Raw genomic sequence first — 21,911 nt, forward strand, 5'->3', positions numbered from 1 at the left:
CCAAATAGCTAAAAGCATCCTAAAAAAGAAGAACAAAGTGGGAGGATTAACACTCCCTGACTTGAAAACCACAGTGGACAAAACAGCATGGTACACTGGCATGAAGACAGAAGTACTGACCAATGGAATCAAATTGAGAGTGCAGAATCCATGGTCAACTAATTTTTGACAAGGCCCCCAAATCCACTGAACTGGGACAAAATAGTCTTTTCAATAAATGGGGATGAAAAGAACTGGATATCAATAGCCAAAAGAATGAAAGAGGACCCCTACCTTACAACATATACAAAATTAACTCAAAGTGGATCAAACACCTAAATATAAGAACTAGCACCATATAGCTACTAGAAGAAAATATAGGGAAACATCAAGACCTAGTAATAGGAGGTAGCTTCCTAAATTTTACACCCAAAGCACAAGCAACATAAGGAAAAACAGATAAATGGGAACTCCTCAAAATCAAATACTTCTGCACCTCAAAAGACTTAGTCAAAAGGGTGAAGAGGCAGCCAACTCAATGGGAGAAGATATTTGGAAATCACATATTGGACAAGAGATTGATATCCTGTATATACAAAGAAATCATATAACTCAACAACAAAAGAAAAAAAAACCCAATTATGAAATGGGCTAAATATATGAATAGGCATTTTTCCAAAGAGCAAATACAGACGGCTCAAAAGCACATGAACAGATGTTCATTTTCACTGGCTATAAGGTAAATGCAGATCAAGACTTACAATGAACCAGCGCTGCCAAGTAAGTTCAGCCGCTGGGCAGGTCACCGTGGTGGCTGCAGAAAATGAGCTCCCAGGTACAGATTTTCCAGAAGCAAAGGGAATCAAGTGAAGGAAGATTTAGAGTTGATCCGGAAGAAACAAAAACAGAGTATCCTGGTTGGTTTCCCAAAATCAGAAGAAAATGAGCCAGGACCAGGAATTGCTGACCTTGGAGGATGTGGCTGTACAGTTCACCTGGGTAGAGTGGCAGCTCCTGGACCCTGCTCAAAAGGACCTGTTCCTAGATGTGATGCTGGAGAACTATAGCAACCTAGTGTCAGTGGGGTATCACGCTAACAAGACTGATGCACTCTCCAATCTGAAACAAAGTGAATCACGGACAACAGAAGAAATTTCTCAGTCAGATCAGCCCAGACATTGGGGAATTTGATGATCCTCTTCAGCATTACTTGCAAAATAAAAGAATTCAGAAACATAAGGAACAATACCATGAATATAATACCCTTGGAAATATTATTCATCAGAGTAAAGGTCATTTTCTGTTAAGACATCATGATATGTTTAAACTATATGGAAAAACTGTAAATTCAAAATTTAAGTTTAGAAAACCAGAACAGAAGCAGTAAATTAAGGAACTCTTCTGAGTTAAATAGAAATGGAAGAGCCTTTCTCCATGGTAAGCAAGAACAATTTTATGCTGATGTTCAATTCACTGAAAGTGCAAAACTCATCAGCAACAATTGCCAGGTCATTAAGCATCAGAGAACTTACAAAATAGAGAAAGATCAATATGCAGTGAATGTGGGAAAGCCTTCATCAAGAAGTCTCAGTTCAATGATCATCAAAGAATTCATACAGGAGATAAACCTCATGGATGCAGTCTGTGTGGGAAAGCATTCTCTAGAAAGTCCAGGCTCACTGAACATCAGAGTACACATACAGAGTTAAAACCATACAAATGCACTGAATGCGACAAAACTTTCCCCAAGAAATTCCAGCCCAACTACACCAGAAGACTCATATGGGAGAGAAACCCTGTATGTGCACTGAATGTGGGAAAGCCTTCATGAAGAAGCGTAGGCTGATTTATGATCGGCGCACTCATACAGGACAGAAACCCCATGGATGCAGTTTATGCGTGAAAGCCTTCTCTACAAAGTTCAATCTCACTACACATCAGAAAACTCATACAGGAGAGAAACCCTATTTATGTAGTGAATGTGGAAAAGGCTACATTGAGAAAAGGCATCTTATTGCGCATTATCGAACTCATACTGGAGAAAAACCTGTTACACGTAATGTATGTGGGAAAGGCTTCACTTTAAAGAACAGTCTTCTCACTCATAAGCAAACTCATACAGAAGAGAAATCACATACATGCAGCGAATGTGGGAAAGGCTTTTCCATGAAACACTGTCTCATTGTTCTTCAGCAGACTCATACTGGAGAAAAGCCCTATATATGTAATGAGTGTGGAAAAGGCTTCACCCTAAAGAGCCCTCTTATTAGACATCAGCGAATTCATACAGGAGAGAAACCCTATGTATGCAGTGAGTGTGGAAGAGGCTTCACAATGAAAAGTGAACATCAGACATCAGCAAACTCATACTGCAGAAAAACCTTATGTATGCAATGATTGTGGAAAGGCTTTACTGTGAAGAGCCGTCTCATTGTACATCAACGATCTCATACAGGAGAGAAACCCTATGTATGCAGTGAATATGGAAAAGGCTTCCCAGCAAAGATTCAACTGATTGGATATCAACAAACTCATACAGGAGAGAAACCCTATGTATGTGGTGCCTGCAGGAAAGGCTTCACTGAGAAGAGCCATCTCAATGTACATCAGCACACTCATACTGGAGAGAAACCGTATATCTGCGAGGAATGTGGAAAAGGCTTAACTGGGAAAAGCATGATCATTGCACATCAGCGAATTCATACTGGCGAGAAGCTATATATATGCAATGAGTGTGGAAAGGGTTTCACCACGAAGAGTACTCTAGGGATACATCAGCGAACTCATACTGGAGTGGAACCCTACAAATGCAATGAATGTGGGAAAGCCTTCAGGAAGAAGACGTGCCGTATACAACATCAGAGATTTCACACAGGAAAGACATCCTTTGCATGTACTGAATGTGGGAAATTCTCTTTGCGCAAGCACGATCTCATCACCCATCAGAGAATTCACATGGGAGAGAAATCCTATGGATGCCATGAATGTGGGAGGGCTTTTACCATGAAGTCTGGGCTCAATGTCCATCAGAGAAAACATACAGGAAAGAGGCCCTATGAATGCAGTGACTGTGGGAAAGCTTTTGCCCACTTGTCAATCCTTGTCAAACATAGGAGAATGCACACATAGTTACTGTGGGACAGTCTACTGACAGGACCCCTAGGATAGTGTAATATTTGCGACTTAATGAATGCAGAGAACATGGTAGTGTCTTTAGTGATCAATTACCTCACATTCTATTTCAGAGAAAACATGTATGAAACAACTCTGATACAATCTGTGTAGATAAAAATTCTCTAGGTCATTTTACATCAAAAAAGTTTATGCTGAGATAAAACATGAATGGACAGACTAGGAAAGCTTTCCATGGGAAGATTATAAGTGAACTACTAACTGGTAAAAATATAATAATTATGGGAAAGGCTTTGTGCAAAAATAAGATATCAAAAGTGTTCAAAGAGTTTACACTGAGAGAAATATTTTTATATGGCAACAAATAATGCAGGGTTTTCAGTAATATATTTGGCCTCATCTTTTTCCAGAAAAACAAAGAAAAAAAAAGCCATGAACACACCAAATGTGGAGCACCTTCAGCAAAATATGAAATAATTCATTAAAAAAGGATTGTCAGAGAAATGATTGAGTGATTCTTTGTCACCAGTCTAATCTTAACAGATATTACAACCTGTTGTGCATTTTGGGGATAGTACATCTTGAATCATATTTCCAGGTGCCTTCTCAATATTATAAATTTTATAGGGTCACTGTTTCTCTTCGACTAAATTCAGTTTAATATTATATATAACTCAGAACAATTCTGTACCTATCATTTCATTATATAACTTTTGCATTTTTTGGTTCCAAGTTAATTTAACCATTATTTTGGAATATTCAAGTACTTCAAAATGAAATAAAACAATTCATGAAATATGTTAAATTCTTAAGTGTAACTCAACATAAATGGATGTGTTTAAACAAGTTGATAAGTACCATCAAGAATTTTATGGAATTAACATTAAAAAAAGACTTATAATGAGATATTACCTCACACCTATAAGAATGGCTGCCAGGAAACTACAAATGTTGGAGAGGATGTGGAGAAATTGGGATACTTATGCACTGCTAGTGGGAATGTATAATGGTACAGTCACTACAGAAGACGGTTTGGCAGCTCCTTAGGAAACTAAATATCATGTTGCCCTATGATTCAGCAACAGCACTACTTGGTATATACCGAGAAGACCTGAACACAATGACACAAACAGACATATGCACACTGATGTTCACAGAGGCATTATTCACAAACGCCAAAATACAGAAATAAACTAAATGCCCATCAACAGAGAGGGGATTAACAAAATGTGGTATATACACATATATGAAGGAACATTATGCAGCAGTAAGATAAAATGATGTCCTGAAGCACATGATTTAAGATGGAAGAGCCTTGAGGACATTTATTATGTTGAGTGAAATAAGCCAGACACAAAAGGATACTCTATGATTCCACTCTTTTTTTTTCTTTTTTTTTTTTTTTTAACATGGGCAGGCACCGGGAATCGAACCCGGGTCTCTGGCATGGCAGGCAAGCATTCTTGCCTGCTGAGCCACCGTGGCCCGCCCATGATTCCACTTTTATGACGATGGTAAAGATAAAATCAGAGGCTTATAATACAGAATATAGGGGACTTAGAAATGCACAGAAGCTAGAGATGCATGAACAGTTACTAATGACATTGATCTTCAATATAAGTGAACAGGTAGAAGTAAAGGTAGTTCTCTAGTGTTTCTGTAAGTAATATAACCACATTGAAGATAAAACAAGATTGAAGGGTTATTCAGACCTACATGTCCCACTGATTAATACCAGAAATATAAATTAGTTTGTGCAAGAACTACTTCAAAGGTATGATTTGTGTACAAAGAGTGTTTAACTCCAGTAGAGGGGGAAAACTGTTTTTGCGTGCTATGGGCTATGTTTAAAAGGAAAACATCAGCACTACCACAGCAACAGCAGAGGTAAATAATGGGGGCAGGGATAAGAGTTAAGAGGAGATTTAGATGGCCTATTTGGATGACTGTGTTTACTAGTTTTCTTTCTCCTGGGAACAACGAAATTATCTAAAATTGAGAACGTTGATGCACTGTGGACCTGGGCACTATATACAATGCGTGATGAATGCAGGTGGCTGAAGGATACACTGACCAAGAAGTAGATTGGCGAATGATGGTGTATACATATGATTGAAGTTTGTGTTGCCACAAAAAGGAACAAAGTCATGGGGCATGCAATGATGTGAATGAAGCTTTGGGACATTTGGTGAAGCAAAAAAGGCCGGAAATGAAAGAACAGTTATGGTATCGTCTCTTTTAGAAAACACTTCTAAGAAAACAGGGGCCTAGACTGCCAACTCTTATAGCAGACACATTTAGTCCAGAGCAGTAGTTGTTATTTCTGGCTTTTTGAGAGGTTGTTTTATATATATATATATATAAAAACAGCTTAAGCATATATATATTTATATATAAGCTTATATATAGATATATAAACAGCTTAAAAATATATAACCTGATATTTAGAGATAAGAATGAAGCCAATCAGGTAGGGGTTAAACTAATTCAGTACACAGAAGTAAGAAAGACATCATCTGTATTTTAGAACCATACATACTCTGAGACCAAAGGAAGCAAGCTTATTTGGTCCTGGAACCTAAATTTTCTGTAGCACATAATCTAACTCAACCTATCTGTATACCTCATTTGAACAACTGAAACACAGGGAGCCCAGAATAAGAAAGAGGTCCTCTAATCCTGTATAGCTTAATGTAATACCTGGATACACCCTAGAGTATATTAAACAGATAATTAAAAAGTATTGGCAAATTCCCTTGAGGGATGGAGGAAAAATATGGAGCTATTAAACTTTACCTTCAGGGAATCCCCTGATGCTGTGTCAAACGTTAGGGACACCCAAATCAATAGGACAAGCCCTGGACCTTAAGGCTTACTCTTGTGAACCCTATGTAGGTAGTGGAGAAGCTTAGCCTATCGATAGGTATGCCTAAGAGTTACTTCTGGAGGACCTCTTTTGTTGCTCAGATGTGTCCTCATTCCCTCTAAGCCCAACTCTGCAACTGAAATTACTGCCCTACACTCTATGTAGAACATGACATCCAGGGTGAAAGACTCCCCAGTGACACAGGACATGACTCCCAGGGATAAGTCCTACCCTGGCACTATGGGATTAACAATTCCATTCTGACCAAAAGGGGGAAAAGAAGTGTCACTAATAAAGTATCAGTGGCTGAGAGAGTTCAAATAGAGTTGAGAAGCTACTCTGAAGGTTGCTCTTACGCAAGTTTCAGTTAGACATTCCTATCCATCACAACTTGGCAAATCTCAACCAAAACCATTCCAGCCAATCATAAAGAACACCTAGGGCAATATATAAGATTCTACAAAGGTTCCATGCATGAGGGCAACTTTCCAGAAACCTACAACCTCCAGATGGGTCTCTGGACCAGGTAAGTCTTGACACCTACAGGGCCCAGCCTCTCCAGAAAACCAGCTAGTTCCATCTCCCCACCACATATTATAGACAATCCTTTCCAACATGAAAAAGTTCGAATGGGCATATCCCCCTCAAGAGTGGGAGAAAGATCAAAGGTGATGGTCGAGTTATACAGAGAAGGTAGGGTTTAACAACTGAGTATGACTGCTGAATTATTATATTGATAGTTCTTTTAGTCTCCAGTATCTCAGAGCAGCTAGAAGTAAAAACCTAAAATTGTGGAACTGAACCCATACCAAACTTGAAATCTGTTCTACAACTAATTTTTGTGATGTGCTTTGAAATTCATCACTTTTTTGTATATATGTTATTTTTCACAAAAAAAAGAAAAGTCAATTGTGATGACAAATGCACAACTATATGTTGATACTGTGAACCATTGATTGTACACATTGGATGATAACATGATATGTGAATATGTACCAATAAAATAAAAATTGTTAGGGCCTGACCATACAATAAGGTACAAAACTCAAAGGAAGGTCACAGCCCAGAACTATTCTGTTTTGGATGGAAAGTCTTTCCACAGGGGTTACTGTTAATAGTTAAATTGCATTATAATTCTAATGAACAAGTCAAGGATCCCTATATTTTGGATTCCCAGCTTTTATAAAGACTACAAATAAATATTAGGTCACATTTGTCAGCAATGACTCAGATGTTTCTTTCTAATGAATTGACCATAACATTTCCAAAGATCTGCAATGGCCAACAGACCATAGGAAGACATTTCTTTAGGCTCCTGCTTGAAACCAACAGCTCCATCAAACTGCTAGCCTTGATTCAGGGCCAAAGGAAATCAAAAACTCTCAAACAAACTAGCACATTCCCAGTAACTCACTTTAAAGAAGTAAATCAGAGCCTGAACATGCAAAACTAAAAAGATACGGGTAAGGCAGTGTCTGGTCATTGGAAGAGACTGATTGGAACAACGAACATCATCCACAAAGGCCAAGCACCTCTGACTGGAACGAGTGGTATGGGCCTAAAATGGAGAAAAAAGATAGAGTTTAAAATAAAAAAAAAAACTCACAAAAGAACATACAACCCATTGTCTATGATGAGAATACTCAGTTATAAAAAAAAAACGGTACATCCTTGAAGGCTAGAAAATTCAACATTTAACAAGAAATCCATCCACCAACATTATGCCACAACCAACCAACCAACCATTACGTCAAACCTCAATCCCAAATACACCTCTCCATATTGTACAAGTGTGACACAGCCTAACAGTTTTCAAACTACTTTGTCTTTTAGCAGCAGAACCCTTTTTAAAACTGTAATGCTAGGTGGACCCTCAACAAATAGATCAGTTAAAAACAGAACTACTCTCAATGAAACAGGAACCAGGGATTTGATTTAAAAGTTTTAGAATGACCAATAACTACTTCCTATCAACCTTACTTTCTATCTCCCCACCTTTAAAAATGTGATCCCCAAGCGACTTAGGCTTAACCTGTACCTATTTCTGAAGTGAAGAATTTTTTAATTAAAGAACAGAGAAATATAGGGTGCGCAGGAGGTTCAGGGGTAGAATGCTCACCCTCATGCGGGAGACCCAGGTTCAATTCTCAGACTATGCACCAAAAAAATAATAAAGAACACAGAAATCTATACCAACTTCCCAGATAAGAACACTTTGCAGATAAGAACACTGAGGCCCAAGAACTTAAGCTATCTGCGCAGGAAGAGAGCTACTTGGTAGTAAACTGAGACTAGAATCCATGTTTCCTGACTCCTAGATAAGTGCTCTTTAAATTACTCAAGATTTCATAGCCAAAACAGGATAAGCATTTTAATAATTACCTTAACTTTGTAAAGTGAACACATATATACCTTTAAGGTACATATACAAAATTACCTGTTGGGTAGCACCATCTGTAGCGAGCATTCTGCGTTCCTTCAGCTGCCTGTGTAGTAAGGCTTCCACTCCGTAGCGCTGGCGATATCGCCGAAGACACTTTAATCGCTTTAAGTTTTCTCTTTCTTTGGCCAAAAGTCCCTCTGGACCAGTTAAGAGGCTACTACCTGGAGTCAAAACAGTTACAACAGTCAATCAAGTATCTTACTCCAAATTAACAAGGACCTAACAGGGAAATTTTTTACTACAAAATAGGCAGTTTCAAAAGCAAATTCTACCCCTATTCCAAATACCAAGACAGAAATAAATTTAACCACAACAAAATTCACGTTGGGTCCAGAATAGCTTGCTGTAACTCATATAAAACTTACCTAGAGCTTCGTGTTCCACTTTGCGATTATGTAAGTAACGACGCTTCTTCTCTTTGAGCAGATGCTGAAGCCGTTTAAACTGATCAATGTACAAAGACTGCAAACGAATTAGCTTCTCACGCATAATCAGGGCCACTTCTTCTGCTGTGTAGACACCAGCATGTCTGGAATAAAACAGAGAATTCAACAAAGCATAAGAAAGCACAATAAAAGCCCAGTTCAAAAGCAGAAAAGGAGTTCGTTATTTAACAGAGAGTGCTGAGACAAACACCTTATTAAAAAAGAACGTTTTTACAGAGCATTTACCATTTGAGTTGTTACCAAAAAACTAAACTAAACAAAATAGAAAATTTCCAAGAATAGGTATTGATAAGATATCTCACAAAATAGGGACAGGGAGGAACATATATTTATATTTCGTTATTTTTCCCAGTCATTTACATTATGTTTAAAAGGAATGAAGATATGGAACACTCAAAATAGTGATTAATGGGTATTCATCTCCCATTTAATGTTTATAATCATACTCAGGACAGCTTAAAACTGTCCAATTCAGTAGCATGTATCTTACTTTAATGAAAGCAGAAAAGATATCAACATGAAGTGATTGTAACTTCTAATTTGATTAAATTTCTCTAAAAATAAACTCCTATATTGAAGCCCATATGGGCTATAAATCCTGGTCACAATGGGCTAAACACTTTCCTCAGCCCATTTTCTTGATAATGTTTTCAAAACTCAGTACCCTTTCTTAATCCTTAACTGCTGAAGATCTAGTAAGGATTCATATCAACTTTATTAAGCTTTACTCACCAATTACATATTAGAACTTTGAAATAATTACTCTCTAGTAATTAATGAAGTCACTCAGGCAAAGGAGTCAAATGGAAGATTAACTTAAGACTGTTTCCTACTTGTGATTTAAGCAATTCAAAATAAAGAGACCAAATGGGAATCAGAAAGATTTTAGGTTCTACCTGTCATTTTTGATCACTATATAGACAGGAAGAGCAAGCTAAACATATTTTCAACTTGACATTAAGTTTCCTTTTTCAACTAAGTAAAAATTACTTTCTGTATTTAAAAGACCATGCAAATTACATAACAAATTATATAAACTAATTTTAAACCCAAAAAGGGTGCCTTAATTTAAAATAATAAACTGTTATTCACTTAAATACCCAGAATAAATAAAAGTATGAACTTCAGTACTGAGAGCAAATAATCTCTCCTGAAATTGTTCTTAAACTTTACCCAATATAACCTGATATAACAATATAACAACTACAAAATCCTATGAAGTAAAAATAAGTGAACAGAAATTAAGAATCAAATACATGATGCAAGGCCCGATCAAGATGACAAAGTGAGACATTTCAGGGTGCATCCTCCAACAGAAGTTTTGAAACAACCATCAAGAACTGGAAGACACATCTTTCTCAATGCTCCAGAAAACAATTAAAAGGACTGCAGTAACAGGGTAAGCATTGAATCAAGAAAAGGACTACTTAAAAGACATAAGTTCTCACAGCACCCTGTTGGCCCTTCCCCCACCCCTTACCAGTGCAGACACCAGGTCCAGGTTCCAGAGGAGCAGAGTAACCTTGTGTACCCAGTGGGCACATCTATGTCTGGCCCAATCTGTCCGGGAGTGGCCTGGGCTCTCCTACAGAACACTGTGGGAGAGCGGTCAAGTCTTGCTGCCTGAGGTAAGGGACTGCTGGCTGCACGACAGTGTAGTGCCAGGAACCATGAGGAAACTGTTTCCTAAGGAAGAGGGGACATTCGGAATCATGTAAATAGGGGAATTTCTAAGGCCACACACACATGAACAAGGTAAGTCAAGATAAGACCCATGCACAGAATAGATCAGGGAGGCACCTCGCTTTGACCTGGATCTGTTTCCTAAATTCAGTGAATAACTAAATCTGAAGGAGAACACTCCCATAGATCAACCTAAAAAAGACTGGAAAAGGCGTTTTCTAGGTTTTTTTCTTTTAGTTTGCTCCTGGCATTCAAGGAAAGCTGTCATAATACTAGCTGGATACAAGCTGAAGGAACAGATACCTCAGAGTCTGAACTCCAGCAATAACACATTAATCAAAACACCCAGGCTTTAACAAAAGGTCACAAAACATAAACAGGAAGTGACAGCAAGGCAAAAGAAAAATTAAAGCATTAGAAACCATCAATGAAGAAAAGCAGTCCTGGAACATTCTGGAGAAAGGCTTTTTAAAAATGGTCATAAATATGTGCAAACGGCTACAAGAAAACATGGACAAAGAATTACAGGAAATCAGGAAAAAAAAGAGATGAACATAAAGAGAATATCAGTATAGATATGAAAAGGAAACAGAACTGAAGCCCACAATAAGAGAAATTTAAAATCCCTTAGAGAGGTTCAACAGCTGATTGAACCTGGCAGAAAAAGACTCAGTAAAACTGAAGACAACTGAAATCATCTAATCTGAGAAGGAAGAAAGAATTAAGAAAAATAAACAGAGCCTGAGGAATCTGTGGAATACCATCAAGCATTCTAATATACACAGTGGAGTAGTCTCAAAAGGAGAAGAAAGAGACAAGGGGACAGAGAGAATATTTAAAGAAATATGGCTGAAAACCTCCCAAATTTAACAAAAGGCAGGAATATACACATCCAAGATGCTCAACAAGCTCAAAACAGGATAACCCAAACAGACCCATACCACAACATATTAAAACCAAACTGTCAATGCCAAAGAGAGAATTCTGAAAGCCCCACAAGAGAAGTAACACATTACCTTGAGAAAAGCAACATGTCACCAGAAAGGAACATGTCACATACAAGGGAGCCTCAATAAGACAAAGTGATTTCTCATCAGAAACCATGGAGGGAAGAAGGTAGTAGGTTAACAGGCTTAAAACGCTGAAAGAAAAAATTTGCCAACCAAGAATTCCATATCCGGCAAAAGTGCCTTTCAAAAAATGAGGGACAGATTAAGACATTTCCAGATAAACAAAAGCTGAGGGACTGCATCACTACTAGACCAGTGCTACAAGAGATGCTAAAGAGACTTCTGCAGGTGGAAAGGAAAACACAACACACAACTGATCAAAGTCACATAAAGTAATAAAGACCTCCAGGGAGGGTAATGACATGAGTAAACATAAATGCCAAAACTATAGTATTTTTGGTTTGTAACCCTAATTTTTATTTCCTATAGGATCTAAAAGGCAAATGCATAAAAAATAATTAATTAATAATTAATAATAAATAAATAATAACTCAAGGGCAGTGCAAGGATAGCTCTGTGGCAGAATTTTCGCCTGCCATGCCAAAGACCGAGGTTTGATTCCCGGAGCTTGCACATGCCAAAAAAAAAAAGTTAGGATAAAACCAGTAGCTTTGAACTCAAAGTATAGACATACTCTGTGACAAGAATTACAAAAAGATTGGGGGGTGGAGAGGCCTAAGACCATAGTTTATGTATACTACTGAAGTTAAGTTGGTATCGATGCAAAATAGAAGGATACAGATCTAGGATATTAAATTTAAGCCCTGTGGCAACTAACAAGAAAATACCAAAAAATATGCAAGTTCACACAGAGACAAAAATGAGAGTACAGGTTGCCAATGCAGAGTTAATGTATAATGTGTGTAGGGTTTCCGTGTGGGAGAATACAAAATTATACTAATAGAAGATAATAAGAGTACCACAATATTATGAATGTGATTAATTCCATTCAGTGGTATGCTTTGGAGTGGTTGAGATAGAAAAGTTTATATTCTATACGTTCACACAATTAAGAAAAAAAAAGAGCAACTAAAGAGACAATGACAATTAAATGCAATACATATTACTGAATGTTAGCAAGGGAGGAGAAAAGGCTCAAAGGGACATTAATGGTGACATTTTTCAAAACTGGAATACAGGCTGTAACCTTTATAATATTACATTTCTTAAGCTTTATAACTGCACTTAAGGTGGTTAACTAAGTGAATATCCTTGTTCATAGTACATGGCAGTTTTAAGTGTTCAAAGAACACTACATGACCTACACTCAAGTGCTCAAAAAATGGTTTAAATAGAGACAGGCAGGAAGGCAGGCACACAAACTGACAGATAAGAATGATAACAGCATATGATCCTGAAACCCCATTGCTCAGTATATACCTGGAGGAAATGGACATTTGCACACTGGCATTTACAGTGGCAGTGCTCCATGATACAGAATGCATAGAGGTAGTCTAAGAGTTCAACATCTGAGGAATAGAAGGGGTAATCATGGTATATACATACAGTGGACTACTGAGTGGCCACAAAAAGGAATGAAGTTGTGAGGCATGCAACTAGATGAATGAACCTTAAGGACTGCATGTTGAATGAAATGTCAGGAACAAAAAGACAAATATCATCATGCCTCAATCATACGGACTAATTATAATATAAAAACTCGGTGAACTAAAGTAGAGAGCATAGGTTATCAGGATGGGGCCTATTGTAAAGGGTCCTAGACTGTAAGCTCTAACAGGAGTCATATATATGCAAGAGATGCAACTGTTAATTCTAAATTCTGAGATACTGAGTTATTTGTGTATAACATGGTCATTTCCAGAAACTTGAGGTATTTATGTGACACCTAAGACTCAATCAAGTTAGAGCTCTGAAGCTATGAAAATCAGCAGTACTCCATACAGGAACTGGTTAAAAAGTTGAAAAAGTGATCAAACTTCAAGTGAAGCTGATCTGGATAGGACTGGGGTAGATCAGAATACAGGGTATAGAATGATATCATCCATATATTTTTTTTAATTATAAATTTTGGGGGGGGAGGGGGGTGGGAGGATGCATGGTCCAGGAACCAAATCTGGGTCTCCCACATGGAAGGCAAGCATTCTACCATTGACCCACCTGTGCACCCACCTCATTTGTATCTTAAAACTTCAACTTCTGTGTGAGACTAAAGACAGCAATGTCTATTGGATACAAAATTTATATTCTGGGTAGTGCATTTCCTAATTTAACTTGTATGGTCAGTTTAGTTGAACACCTTAAGTACATGGAATCTTGAACAGGGTGTGAGAGTTTGTTCGTTTGTCCATGTTAGTGTGATGCCCCAATATATCCCAGAGCAATTAGGCAGTGAATAAAATAGTATTTGCCAAGTCCACTTGGGGAACTGGGGAGAAAGGAAGAAACATTCCTCATTTGGAGAACTTCTGATATTCTAGCAAGTAACAGGGACAGCCAAATCAATAGACCGGGCCCTTCACCTTCGGGTTTGCCCCTATGAAACTTATTCCTGCAAATAAGTTTAGGAAACTTATTCCTGCAAAAAAAAATTTAAGTTTAGCCTACTTAAAATCAGGCCTAAGAGTCACCCCCCAGAAAACCTCTTTTGTTGCTCATATGAGGCCTAAGGCAACTCGGCAGGTAAACTCACTGCCCTCTCTCCTACATGGGACATGACTCCCAGGAGTGTAATTCTCCCTGGCAAGTGGAACAGAAATCCCAGGGTGAGCCAGGACCCGGCATCAAGGTATTGAGAAAGTCTTCTTGACCAAAAGGGGGGAAGAAAGAAATGAGACAAAATACTGCTGCAGTGGCTGAGAGATTTCAAACAGTCAAGAGGTTATCCTGGACGTTATTCTTAGGCATTATATAGATATCCCTTTTTAGTTTATGGTGTATTGGAATAGAAGTTTCAGGCAATCTGAAACTATTGAGCTGTGTTACAGTAGCCTTCATTCTTTTTTTTTACTTAAAAAAACTGATGTAGTTTTAAATGTGTTGAAATATATATAACGTAAAATCATTGTAACCATTTTAAGTGAATAGTCTGACTTTTAAGTCCATTGACAATAATATGTAATCCTATCACGATTTCCAGACTATTTTATTATACCAAATCAAAGCTCCTTTTCATTTAGCAATTAACTCCTCATTCCTCTCTTTAGTAACCATTATTCTGCCTTCTGTCTTTATGAATTTCCTTATTCTAAGCATTTCATGAAAGAAACAGCATACAACATTTGTCTTTTGGGTCTGCCTTCTTCCACTCCATATGGCGTCTTACAGGTTCATCTGTGTTGTGGCAAGTGCAGCACGGCACTTCTTTTTACTACTGACTAATGTGCCATTGTGTGATGGACCACATTGGTTTCTCTTGTCATCTGTAGATGGACCCTTGGGTTGTTTCCCCCTTTTGGTTATGGTGACTAATGCTGCGATGAGCACCGGTGTGCACATAGCTGTTCAAGTTCTGCTTTCAGTTCTTTTGGGCAGAGACCTAGGCATGGGATCACTGGGTCACATGGTAGCTCCATGTCTGCCTTTCTGAGGAGCCGCCAAACTGTTTTCCACAGTGGCTGCTCCATTTGCAGTTTCATCAGCAATGAGCAAGGGCTCCTGTTTCTCCATCCTCGCCAATGCTGTTATTTTGTTTTTAAAACAATAGCCATTCTAGTGGGTATGAAATTGTATCACACGGTAGTTTTAATCTGCATTTCTCTAACAGCTAATGATATTAAGCACCTTTTCATATACTGAGTAGGCCATCTGAATATCTTCTTTGGAGAAAAGTCTATTCAAATCCTTGGCCCATTTTAATTTTTTTTCTACCAGTAACATTTTTTTTCTTTTTTTATTAATTTTTAAATTTTTTTTAAAAAATATAACAACACAAACATTCTTAAGATCATTCCATTCTTCATATATAATCAGTAATTCACAATATCATCACATAGTTGCATATTCATCATCATGATCATTTCTTAGAACATTTAGTAGCCTTCATTTCTGAAGACAATTGTATGAAGATATAAGGTTTACAATGTGACTGTGAAATACTTGCATCTGATGCTCCTTTTATGCAGGGTATGGACAGATGAGTAAAAAAATAAATCAATAGTAGAGGAGACAAAGGGTAAAATAAATTGGGTAGATGGAAATACTAGTGGTCAACGAGAGGGAGGGGTAAGGTGTATAGTATGTATGAGTTTTTTCTTTTTCCTTTTTATTACTTTTTCTGGAGTGATGCAAATGTTCTAAAAAATGATCACAGTCATGAATGCACAACTATATGATAATGTGAGCCACTGATAGTACCCCATGTATAGAATGTGTGTGTGTGAAGATTTCTCAATAAGAAGTTTCTAAATTTTTTTAAAAAAACATTTTTTTTTTAAATGATATGGTAAATGCGGCAAAATGTCAAAATTGGTGAATCTGGGTTAATAGGGGAGTAGGAGTTATCTTGGAATTCTCTGGTTTGTATCATTTTTTGTAACTGCCTTTTAAGCTTGAAAGTAGATCAAAGTAAAAAGTTTTTAAAAAATGAATAAATCAGCAAAATATACAAATTATGAAATCTAAAGTGAAAAGGTTTAAAAATACCCTAAAGTCTAAACAAGGTGACTAAGCTACAACTTCAGGAAAATGGACTATGTCTACAACCCTAAACACTGAGGCCTTAAACTAATAGTTGGTTAATCTGAAATTAATTTCATCGTACCCTATCAGAAAAGAAGTTAACCAATTATCCAGACTGGAATTTATAAATGAAATCATTTTCAAAGGAGGTGAGCATTATGCCTAACAAACACGATTACCCCATCTGACAAATGGATCATTTTCTTAAAGATGGAAGTTCCAGACAGACACAGCTGGTCATTAAAATTATGTACTAACTTTCACTGCTCTGATAATACAAACAGATATGTCAAAGCTTTATTATTAGAATTAGCATTCAAAAAAGGAGAAGTTACCTGACATTCACTTAAATATGTTCTCAATTAAAGGGTACTTTCCAATACTTCCTCATTTCGAAAACAGTGAAGATTCAATAACAACCTGAACCGACCAAACAAGTTTTGGATACTCACAGATGTCATATGATAAAACTTTTCTTCAAAAAGGGAAACAAAGAATGCAGATTGAATATTACTCTTAGGGCTAAGTCTTCAAAAATGCTGGATGTTTTAAGTAAGCTTTTGAAGATTACTTTTTTCCAAGAATTAAGTAAATGGCTACTTTGGGGAAAATCATATATACAGACCTACACAGAGGGAGGAAAATATGCCAATATGACTTAGAGTTAGGATAAAATTTCTAGTATCAGGATCATACAGAACTGCTCTTTCTAAAACAAGCAAGTGAAGATGTATACTGTTAAACTATCAGATGATTCAAAAAGAGGCCCTAGTGATGATAAAGGCACTAACACCAAAGATGTGAAAGGAATTTCATAAATGAACACATGCCCAAGAATTAATCAAAGTGCAACAGTTAAAGCCAACCATCAAGTTTAGAGGGTAATCTCCAGAACTGCCCTCACTTATGGCACCAAGAGCAAGTTCAGGAGGTTCCCAAAACCACCCTAAGGTTCAAAAACTATTATACTCACAGTGATGGTTTATTACTGGGAAAGGATACAGACTTAAACCAGCCTAAGGAAGAGATGCATGGGCAGAGTCTGGGAGGGTTCCAAACATGAAGCTTCCGTTGTCCTCTCCCATGGAATCAGGACCCAGGCATTACCCTGCCGGAATTGATGTGTGACAATATGCAGAGAGTACAGCAAGCCAGGGAAACTCACCAAAGCCTCAGTGTTCAGAGGTTTTACTGGGGCTTCATTAGGTAGGTAGTTATTGACCCAATGGTCAATCTCAGCCTTCAGGTACACTGATACTCCATGACCCAAAGCCCCCAACCCATATCTTGACCATGCCCATGCTAAGGGTGGGGCCAGTCCTTGGGCTAAATCACATTGTGGCCATCTGGCTAGCCCAAAGCCCACAGGAAAAGATGACCATTCAGGAGCCAGGGCAAAAGCCAGAACTTCTTTTTAGACAGGTCAAAATCTTTACTACACAACATACTATTAAATTATAGTATTATTAAATATAACAAGATAGTAATATGTAACCATATAAACAAATTTACTCTAAAAAGACATTTGACAATTCTATCCACATGCCTAAGAAATGTATATTTAGTGGGCCAAAAAGATTTTAGGGTAGTCTTATTGGGAAAATTAAGGAAATGCTTTTATTTATCTCCTAGGAGAATTTGACATAAAAGTTTGCAGCCCTTTTATCATTTATATGTCTCATAAAATTAACTGATAGTTATACAGCAGTCTCTTCTGAGTTAAATTAGCATGAAATCTGTCTCCTAGAGACTGATGCACTTTAGATTACTACTGACAAAAGGTTTTGGAACCTTCCAAGCTGAGTGTTTACCATACCAAAGGGCATTAACTTTATGACCCTACAGAGCTATACCTCTCTTTGAAGCAGTAAGTTTGACCATCCAGCACCACAATTGGAGGGGTAGGATAAATATGCTTGGTATAGTTATTACCATGAGAGAATCTTGCTAGAAAACAAACATTTCCTTTGAAATTCTTAGATAAACTTTCCAAACTAGTACTTCTGGAATAGCTGACTACTGAGATTACTCAACAGAAATGAATGTCTTCTATTCAGAAAATAACTTCTAACAAAATTCAGAATCCAAGATTCAATGAAGCAAAACACTATTTCAAGAATGGAAGTCAAACACACTCAAGTCTAGAAATTCATTACCCATCCCACTGTTTAAAGTACTTCTACCTAAACTGTCAGTGGGAAGTGTAAAGAGACAGAATTCAGTAAGCTAAAAAAAAGAGTGGGAGAGATACTATGAGTCTTGGGAGCAGCAATGTTTCTGCAACTTCTAAAGTGACCATGAGTGAAGAGCAGAATATAAGACACAAGCAGGACCAATACTCACTTCCAGGTTTCTAAATCAGTTTCTCCTTCTTAGGAATGAAACCGAAGAAACTATTAACCCCCCCCCCCTTTTTTTAAATTCCACGAATACCCAAGAAATATTGTAAAATGAGTGATTATTTCAAGAACAATCACCTCACTATTCCTGAGGGTTAAGCTAAGCACTTTCCTGTTTTCTCTTCCCTAATCAGTGTGAGCATTTCTCAACTGACTTGCTACTTGCATATCCAAGAAATTTCCTAATTTCTCCCCTAATCTTAATCATGTGTGGAATTTGACATTCAGAAAGAAATTTTTTCCAAATAATAAAGTCTTCTACAAGAACCATATCATGCTTGAAATAGCTAAGCTCTCAGGTTAATTTACGAACAGCATACCGTCAGTACTACATTCCACATAGTAAGCATATGAAACAATCAAAAGCCATACTGGAGTTTCAACTTACTTTAGGGGATCTTCTTGATCACTGTCTATGCTATCAGCTTCACTGTCAGGGTCACCTCTCCATGTCTGATCCACAGTAATAGGTTCCTGTTCCCCATCACTCCAGCTGTCTTCATCTGAGGAAGGTAGAGTGGACGGACATTAAGACTTCCTATCTCTCTAATTTCCACTTCACAAAACTAGATTATGTTTATCAACCTAAACCTTAAAATTAACAACAAAAACTTTGTATAGGCAATAGCAAATAAAAAGTGGTTCTAAACATATGGAATAAAAATAAATAATAGGGGGAACAAATGTTTAAATAAATTTAGTTTGAAATACTAGTGATCAATGAAAGCAAGGGGTAAGGGGTATGGTAGGTATAATCTTTTTTTTCCGTTTTCATTTTATTTCTTTTTATCTTTTTCTGATTTGATGCAAATGTTCTAAGAAATAATAAATATGCAACTAAGTGATGATATTGTGAATTAGACTATATATGTTAATGTTCTATTTTGTTTGTTAAATTTTCTTTAATAAATAAATTTTTTTTAAAAAGTGGTTCTAAAAAAAAATTACAAACCAGTTAAAATTAGGTAAGATTATTTAAAATATGAGTTGAGTTAACCATGTTCTCTCAAAAGTATAGAAAAGCCAACTCCAACAAAGCATTCCTGTATCCTGGAACTAACTTACCTAGCAAAGCTGTTAAGCATAAAAACAGTAATGAAGGAAAAGGAAAACACTATAAACTCAGGAAAGTAAGCCTAAGCACACATTACTTCAAATTCAAAAGAATCGGTAAACGTAGCAATACTAGAATTCTAATCAAATTTCCAATTAACCAACAATTACACTGTGTTACCAAGTGCCAAAAATGTTCAAAGCCCAGAGCCAAACAAAAATTATTTTCTAACTTTCTTCCTTTCTTTTCATTCCAGGAAAAAAGATCCTTACCCAGAATTCGGCTGGCTTCACTGCGGCTACCTTCTGGAGTCTGAGAACCAAGCTCAGACTTAGCATAAGAGCTTAGCTGGCACAAGAGTGTTTCACCCATAGGCCCTGGGTTGGTCTTCTTCATTTGAGCATGAAGTGCCACGGCATTCCTACGGGCATGTTCAGCACAGAAGGATATCCTAAGGAGAGAAAATATTAAAATTTTGTACTGATGTTCCTTCTTGAAAGAACTCACTAATTTTCAGTCAGTGCCTTCAGATCATCTTTAGGAAATTAAAATGACGATTATGTATTCATTTCTAAGAAAGTCAATCCCAAAACTGATGTCTCCCACACTTTCTTTTTTTTTTTGTTTGTTTGTTTTTGTTTAATGAATTCTGCCTCTTCCACTTCCCACTGATAGTTTAGGTACAGGAAACTTGCCCCAAGGTCAACTAATTTAGAGGTACTAAGGAAATGCAGGTAATGTAATCCAATGCTCTAGCCATCAAACCAACAATTCTAACCACAAAAATGCTGACATCTCAGAACTAATCAAAGAAATGCATTCTTATCTTTCAAAACTGGCTCTGGAAGGCAACTCTACATTGTACCTTAACATAATCCATTTTAGATAATAGGATGTGCGACACAATTTTAAAACTAGAAGATACGTGCAAAATCATCTGGTCAAGTTATTTTTTCGTAGTCACAGATACCTTTGAAGAAAGCTATTAAATCTTTTCCAAAGTTAGTAATTTGCATGTTATTCCACAAGGCTCAGAGAAGATAAGATCCAAAGACCCCAGGGTTAAAATAATCCACAATATCTCATTTTACAGACACGGAAAAAGATCCAGAAACGATAAAAGGACAGGCCCACGGTCACAAAGAACCCATCTCCGTCCAGTTTTCACCGTTTCAACGTTTTTTTCCCCCCAAAGATACCCATAATCCCAACTATAATCACACTGCTTAAAAACTCGACAGCCCATGCCCAATCGCACATTAACACCACATCCATCTCTCATTTTTAAACTAAAGCCATAAAGGTCATATTTATCTATACATATATACCCATCTTTCTTCTCAGGCTTTGGGGCAGCACTGGGACATCTTTTTCCATTCTTCGTCGATATATAACTACACTGCTTGAAAGGTGCATTTTTGTCTTCAAGAATATGCTTAATGCAAAACTCCTGCCCCTCCAGACGAGGTTGTGAGCACGGACGATGAGTGAAGGCACAAGACAGGGGCTCCTGAGACCTAGGCACTGGGGTGACCCTCCCCCGACTGGTTGGCAAGACATGAATCCGAATCCTGTTCATACCAAAACCTGCAAGGACAGACAAAAGATCAAAAAGCCCTTATCATTCCCGAAAATGCCACACAGAGCGCAATTAATTTCTAAACTACAGGCAGAAGTCGGCCTCGTAACTCCCCTGCGCCCCCCTTTCCTCCTTCCAACTTTCCGCAAACATCTCCACAACCATTTGTGACGGTGCCTCGTCTCAACTTCTACCTCCATCCCCGCCTCGACCCCGACCACCGCTTTTCTCAAGGACTCCTTTGGCTGCAGCACGAGGAAGACGCGCTGAGTTAGCCCCCACGCGGCAGCGGCGCGACGCGGCACCGCACCCCTCCCCACCCCCACTTCCCTGCACTTTGCCTTTGTCCCAGCCCGTCTCAGAGCTTACGCCGAGGCCCTGGCCGTCCTTGGCGGCCCGTGCAAGCGCCATTTTGCCCTAAGATTCCAGGCGTCGGAAAATCTGGCTATGGAAGCCTGTGAAAAGAAGAGTAACTCCGCCACTGCTTGAGAAGGAGTAGCAGCTCCAAACAGGCAGAAAGGACGAAAAAGCAGCCTAACTGCAAGGACGAAGGGCAAGGGCGGCCGCCATCTTACCTCTGCTGCCGCGCAGCACACGCCAATCGCCCACCTCCCGCAGCGCCAGCGGCGTTTCACTAGGTCACGCTCCTTTCCGGGCCCCTAACCGCTGACTGGCTGCTGCT

The 21,911-nt window shown here is 38.0% G+C and overlaps 1 protein-coding gene, 1 non-coding gene and 1 pseudogene across 6 annotated transcripts in view; 1 reads left to right on the forward strand and 2 right to left on the reverse strand.

Annotated features, from left to right (window-relative positions):
- KANSL2 (KAT8 regulatory NSL complex subunit 2) overlaps positions 1–21,905 on the reverse strand; it is a 42,277-nt gene extending 20,372 nt beyond the window's left edge. For 2 of the 5 annotated variants that reach the window (XM_077170743.1, XM_077170740.1), the window contains exons 1-7: positions 21,805–21,905; positions 20,979–21,237; positions 19,923–20,101; positions 18,985–19,099; positions 8,786–8,949; positions 8,415–8,581; positions 7,439–7,535 (exon numbers count right to left, since the gene is read on the reverse strand). In XM_077170743.1, coding sequence (XP_077026858.1) covers positions 7,439–7,535; positions 8,415–8,581; positions 8,786–8,949; positions 18,985–19,099; positions 19,923–20,101; positions 20,979–21,229 — 973 coding nt within the window. In that variant the 5' untranslated portion in view covers positions 21,230–21,237; positions 21,805–21,905. The other 3 variants (XM_077170744.1, XM_077170741.1, XM_077170742.1) reach the window with 3 other exon arrangements.
- LOC143691758 (uncharacterized) lies at positions 922–3,108 on the forward strand (annotated as a pseudogene).
- Positions 7,207–7,343, reverse strand: LOC143643054 (small nucleolar RNA SNORA2/SNORA34 family). The gene has a single exon (XR_013156096.1). It is a non-coding gene; the product is annotated as a small nucleolar RNA SNORA2/SNORA34 family (small nucleolar RNA).
- Positions 21,906–21,911: the final 6 nt, after the last annotated feature.

The sequence above is a fragment of the Tamandua tetradactyla genome, chromosome 7, assembly GCF_023851605.1.
Source record: "Tamandua tetradactyla isolate mTamTet1 chromosome 7, mTamTet1.pri, whole genome shotgun sequence".
NCBI classification, from domain to species: Eukaryota; Metazoa; Chordata; class Mammalia; order Pilosa; family Myrmecophagidae; genus Tamandua; species Tamandua tetradactyla.